Genomic DNA, 6057 nt, shown 5'->3' on the forward strand with positions numbered 1-6057 from the left:
TTTGGCCTGTTTTGGGGCTATTTTGGGTCTGTTTTGGGGCTCTGACCCTGTATCCCTTAGGAGAAGGAGGACACGGTGGTTTTGGGTGGTTTGGCATTGTTTGGGGTTTGCTTTGGGTGGTTTGGTCTGGTTTTCGCCTGTTTTTGGTCTGTTTTGGGGCTATTTTGGGCCTCTTACCCTGTATCACGTAGGAGAAGCAGGACAAGGTGGTTTTCGGGTGTTTTGGGTTGTTTTTGTCCTGTTTTCGGGCTGTTTTGGGGCTCTGACCCTGTGTCCCATAGGAGATGTAGGACAAGCTTGCCTTGGGGTGGTTTTTGGGGTGTTTTGGGTATGTTTTGGGTCTGTTTTGGGTCTCTTTTGGGGCTCTGATCCTGTATCCCATAGCAGAAGCAGTTCAAGGTGGTTTTGGGTTGTCTTTTTCCTGTTTTGGGGCTCTGACCCTGTATCCCATAGAAGAAGTAGGACAAGGCGGTTTTGGCCTCTTTTTTTGGCTTGTTTTTGTGCTGTTTTGTGTCTTTTTGGCGGCTCTGACCCTGTATCCCACAGGAGAAGCAGGACAAGGTGGTTTTGGGGGGGGTTTTGGGGTGGTTTTAGGGTGGTTTGGGGTGGTTTTTGTTTGTTTATGTCCTGTTTTGGGGTTCTGACCTTGTGTCCCATAGGAGAAGCAGGACAAGGGTTTTGGTGTGTTTTGGGGGTGGGTCTGGGGACTTTTGGGGTGTTTTTGTACTTTTTGGGGATTGTTTTGGGGCTCTGACCTTGCATCCCATAAGAGAAGCAGGACATGTTGGTTTTGGGGTGGTTTGGGGGTCGTTTGCTGGTGCTTTGTGGGTGTTTTTGCCCTGTTTTGGCCTGTTCTGGCTTTCTTTTGGGGCTCCTACCCTGTATCCCACAGGAGAAGCAGGACAAGGTGGTTTGGGGGGTCGTTTTGGGGGTGTTTTGCATTGTTTTTGCCCTGTTTTTGTCCTGTTTTGGGGCTCTGACCCTGTATCCCATAGGAGAAGCAGGGCAAGGTGGTTTTGGGGTGGTTTTAGGGTGGTTTGGGGTGGTTTTTGTTTGTTTATGTCCTGTTTTGGGGTTCTGACCTTGTTTCCCATAGGAGAAGCAGGACAAGGGTTTTGGTGTGTTTTGGGGTGTTTTTGTCCTGTTTTGGGGCTATTTTGGGGCTCTGTATTGCATAGGAGAAGCAGGACAAGGTGGTTTTTGGGGTGGTTTTAGGGTGTTTTGGGGTGTATTTGGGGTATTTGTGGCCTCTTTTGGGGCTAGTTTGGGGCTCTGACCCTGTGTCCCGTAGGAGAAGCAGGACAGGGTGGTTTTGGGGTCCTTCTGGGGTGTTTCTGTCCTGCTTTTGGGCTGTTTGGGCTCCGCTGTTGGCAGTGGGGACACATGCCATGCCAGACCTTGATGTGAAGGATGGCCTCCCCTGTTACCAGAGAGCCATACAGCAGAAAAAAGGGGCAGGCCCAGCAGCCTGTAGTTGGCATATATTGGAGATATGATCTAGGGCAAATCCCCTGCTCAAGTAGGGTCACCCAAAACATATATAAAACAAAAAGGGGGAGATGTGGAGGCAGTGTTCTCACAGGAGAGTGGATAATTGGTACATAAATTCTGAATAATCCTGAAAGATGCAGCAAGGCCGTGAGAGGCCCGAGGAAGCCTGAACAAGCAAGATAAGAAGAAGCTGGAATTCACTGAGGTAATGAGAACTGTGGACTGTTGGCAAGTTTTCGAGGTCAAGTTCTCACACCTGTGCTTAACCAATTCTATGTTAGTCACTAAGGGTCTTCAAGACATGTATCCAATCATAATATGCCAAATCAAGACATGTATCCAATCATAATATGCCAAATCAAGACACGTATCCAATCATAATATGCCAAATCACTGTAAGTGCATGTAAGAAATAGTATATAAGGAGTTACGGCTTTGTAAAAAATGGCTTTTGTCTGATCATATTGATCTCTGACTGAGTCCATGTGTTTTCTGCGGCACGGAGTTATGGGGGGGGGGGGGGCAGGAGGCAGCAGGCGGGCACTAGGACCCTGATTCCGGCGCTAGAGGGGGCGGGCACTGGGACCGGCTCCTGAAAGGGAGGAGGCGTCAGGCGGGCACTAGGACCCCGATACCGGAGCTATATAGTGCTGAGGGTGCTGGGGGTTCTGTAGGTGCTGGGCTGACTGGGTGCACTGGAGCTGTTGTGGTTGCTGGCAGTGGTGGGGGTGGTATGGGTGCAATGCATGCTATGGGTGCTGGGGGCTCTATGGGTGCTGGGGGTGCACTGGGTGCTGTGAGCCCTGGCCCCAGTCCCTGCTCCAGCTGGATGCAGGGATGAAGCAGAACCATGGAAGTTTGGGTTCTCCTTCATCATTTGGGTGTGGAGAGGAGCCTTCAGCATGGATTGAAGCCATAGGACAAGGGGTGATGGGTTCCAACTGGAACAGCGAAGTTCAGGTTGGAGATAAGGAAGTGAGGGTGCTGGGACACTGGGATGGGTGGGATGGAGAAGAAGGGATGGGCTTGGATCAACCTGGTCTAATGGAAGCTGTCCCACCTGCCTCTTCATGCCATGCTTTAATGGTGGGGCAATGATTGGACTTGATGCTCCTGAAAGTCTTTCACAAACTGGTTGATTCCCTGATTCCCAGCTCCCGCTTCCCACTGTTCCCTGCCCTCCATCCCTCATCCCCATCCCTGCGCACGGACCAGAAGAAGAGGTGGGCACGCAAAGCATCCTCTCTATGGGAAAATAAGGCAACTGTATTGAAGCTGAAGCCAACTTCAAGCGACGCCGCTCCTCAAGGCTTCTTCCCCCTTAGAGCCTGCAGCAGCTCCTGCACCCGACTGACAAATTCCACGAGCACCCGGTATGGGAAGGAGCAGATGTCACCGGTGCTCGAGGCCGTCGGAGCCGGCATCGTCTGCTGGATGGGCGCATGCGAGCCGTGCTGGTGGCTCCATGTCGAGGGCGTCGCGGAGGCTCCCGCGGAGTGGAACGTCCCCAGCTGGTGGAGGATCCACTCATGGAAGTGCCTTGTTGAGGTGTAGACCCCCGGTTGCTTGGCCCTGGCGCAGCCGCGGCCCCAGCTCGTCAGCCCCACAACCCAGAAAAAGTTGGCATGGTTGTCCCGGCACATGAGGGGACCGCCACTGTCACCCTATGGAGGAGAAACAGAGAGGGGATGAGGATGGGGATGGGTGGCCATGGCAACGCCTGAGGGGACCACTGCTGCTACCCTTTGGAGGAGAACGGGAGAGGATGAGGATGGGGATAGGTCGCCATGGCAAAGCAGAGGGGACGTCTGCTGCCACCCTATGGAGGAGAACGGGAGAGGATGAGGATGGGGATGGGTGGCTATGGCAATGCCGGAGGGGACCACTGCTGTTACCCTATGTGGATGGAAGGGTTCTCCTTCATCATTTGGGTGTGGAGAGGGACCTTCAGCATGGATTGGAGCCATAGGACGAGGGGTGATGGGTTCCCACTGGAACGAGGGAGTATGGGTTGGAGATAAGGAGAAATTGTTCCCTATGAGGGCGGTGGGACACTGGGATGGGTTGGATGGAGAAGGATGGATGGGGCTTGGAGCAACCTGGTCTAATGGAAGGCATCCTTGCCCCTTGCTTAGAACTGGATGCTTTAAGCTCCTTCCCAACCTAACCCATTCCATGAATCCATGCTCACGACATGGTTTAGTGGTGGAATCTCAATGCTCTTAAAGCTCCAACCTCTATGGTCCCTGCGCAGGGATGATGGAGCAGGAGCTGGATGCGCTTCCAAAGCTGGGATAAAGGGGGATGCAGAGCAAGGCCCTGCAGATGGGAGAGGAGAAGGGAGCCCCAGTGGCACATCCTTACCTGGCAGGTGTCGATGCCACCCTGCGGGTACCCAGCACACAGGTTGTGGCTCTTGATGGCCCCTCGGTACCATAGGCTGCTGTTGCAGACCTTGGCATCGATGAGGCGGACCTTGGCCTCCTGCAGGGCAGATGGGGACGATGCCCCTGCTGTGGGGACACAAAGGGGGTCAGGACTGGGGGGAGAAGGAACGGATATGGGGCTATTTGGGGCTGAAAAGATCAATGGGAGCCATCAACACCGCCCCATGGCATGGGCTGCATCCCCTTTGTTCTGCATCCTCAACATAAGGAGGACATGGAGGGACCTTCAGCGATGGGACAAGGGGTGATGGGTTCCAACTGAACCAGGGATGCTCAAGTTGGAGAGAAGGAAGTGGTGGGAGACTGGGATGGGTTGCATGGAGAAGGTCGGGATGCTCCATCCCCAGTCGGAGCAACATCCAATAGATGTGGATGAGCTTTACCCTCCCTTCCATCCCATTCCATGAATCCATGACCCGGCATCCCAAGGCCAAAGGGGCCATCGGGCACTCACTTCTGGCCTCCCTCGCGCCCCATCCGCTGATGAAGCACTCGGAGAGCTGGGACACGCTGAGCGTCGCATCGGGCAGGCAGGCGAGCTGCACGTGGTACCCGCACTGCACCGGCTGGTCCAGCTCCACCAAGGCAATGTCGAAGCCGCCGGAGACGTTAGTGTAATATTCATGGACCACGACCCTCTGGATCCAACGTTTCTGGGTCTCGGAATTGGCCCAAGCCAGGTCTGTGATTCCGACCATCACGTACCAATCCGTGGTGAAGCTGGGAGGGAGTGGAAGAGCAGGGATTGGAGCCATAGGACAAGGGGTGATGGGTTCTGACTGGGAATTGCAGGTTGGAGATAAGGAAGGGATTCCCTATGAGGGCACTGGGATGGGATGGATGGAGAAGGTTTGGATGCTCCATCCCTGGTAGTGCTCAAGGCCAGCTTGGAGCAAGCTGCTCTATGGAAGGCATCCCTGCCCATGGCAAGGGCTTGGAACTGGATGATCCCAAGCTCCTTTCCCACCCAACCCATTCCATGATCCATTCCATTCCATCCCATCCCATCCCATTCTATGGAGGGGTGGGAAGGAGCCACATTCCTGCTGCTGCCCAAAGGAAAGCACTGCCCCAGCTCGCCTTAGGCTCAAGGGCTGTCAAGCTGGAAGCAGCCTTCTCCTGAGCGCTCCTCCAAGTGCATCCAGGATGGGGAAGGGGACAGGATGGGAGCTGCTCCTTGGCTATTCCCTATGGCTGGAATCCCTTCTCCCCCTTACTTTTGCCCGATGAAGCAGTGAGCGGCCGTGAGGACCCATTGTGGGGTGATGAGGGACCCCCCACAGATGTGCGAGAAGCCGGTGGCCGTGGGGAACTGGATGCTGACCATCCATGGCCAGGCGCCCTGGTGCGCATCCACGCCTCCGACGATGCGCGACACCCCATAGGAATCAGCCATGGGACGGGTACCGCAGGTCCCTCTGGAAGCAGAAGCCCAACACCGGATGGTTAGGGATGAAGGGCGGGCATCATCCCGCCCCACTGGGTGACGCAGGGACAAGGGACCCTATGGGGTGCCCCATAGCTGTGCTGTGCCACCGCATGGGGTGATGGCGAGGAAGCGGGGCTCTCCCAGTCCCACCACCCCACTGGTGTGACCATGGTTGGGAGCAGCAGCATCTCCCTATGGAATACCAGGAGCCCCGGAGCCTGGTGCCACTCACCCACAGCTGTCCCAGGAGCCATGCACCAGCCAGGCCAATGCCAGCAGGATGAAGACATGGAGCAAAGCCATCGCTGTCATCACCGCTGAGGGTGACCCCAAGGTGCCACCAAGGTGCTGCCACCACCACTAAGGGTGACACCAAGGAGCTGCCACCAAGGAGCTGCCACCAAGGAGCTGCAACCAAGGAGCTGCCACCAAGGAGCTGCCACCAAGGAGCTGCCACCAAGGAGCTGCCACCAAGGAGCTGCCACCAAGGAGCTGCAACCAAGGAGCTGCTACCAGCGGGCTGCCACCAAGGAGTTGCAACCAAGGAGCTGCCACCAAGGAGCTGCCACCAAGGAGCTGCCACCAAGGAGCTGCCACCACCACTGCACCCAAAGCGCAACTGCCCCAGGGATACGGGTGCTGCATACAGGTCCCTTGGTGCTGCGGCTGATGTCATAGAGAGGCAGGTTT

General features: G+C 55.7%; 1 protein-coding gene across 1 annotated transcript; it reads right to left on the reverse strand.

Annotated features, from left to right (window-relative positions):
- Window positions 1-2054: 2054 nt before the first annotated feature.
- LOC133263621 (acrosin-like) lies at window positions 2055-5346 on the reverse strand (the record flags this gene model as incomplete). The annotated part of the gene is made up of 5 exons (XM_061443463.1): window positions 2055-2111; window positions 2820-3155; window positions 3856-4004; window positions 4387-4658; window positions 5156-5346. Coding segments are annotated over 5 exons (1005 nt in total), but the record flags the coding sequence as incomplete, so codon positions are not given.
- Between the last annotated feature and the right edge of the window lie 711 nt (window positions 5347-6057).

Source organism: Pezoporus flaviventris, unplaced genomic scaffold (assembly GCF_033815535.1).
Source record: "Pezoporus flaviventris isolate CSIRO_AGI_PZ_B2104156 unplaced genomic scaffold, CSIRO_AGI_Pfla_v1 ptg000378l, whole genome shotgun sequence".
In the NCBI taxonomy this organism is placed as follows: Eukaryota; Metazoa; Chordata; class Aves; order Psittaciformes; family Psittacidae; genus Pezoporus; species Pezoporus flaviventris.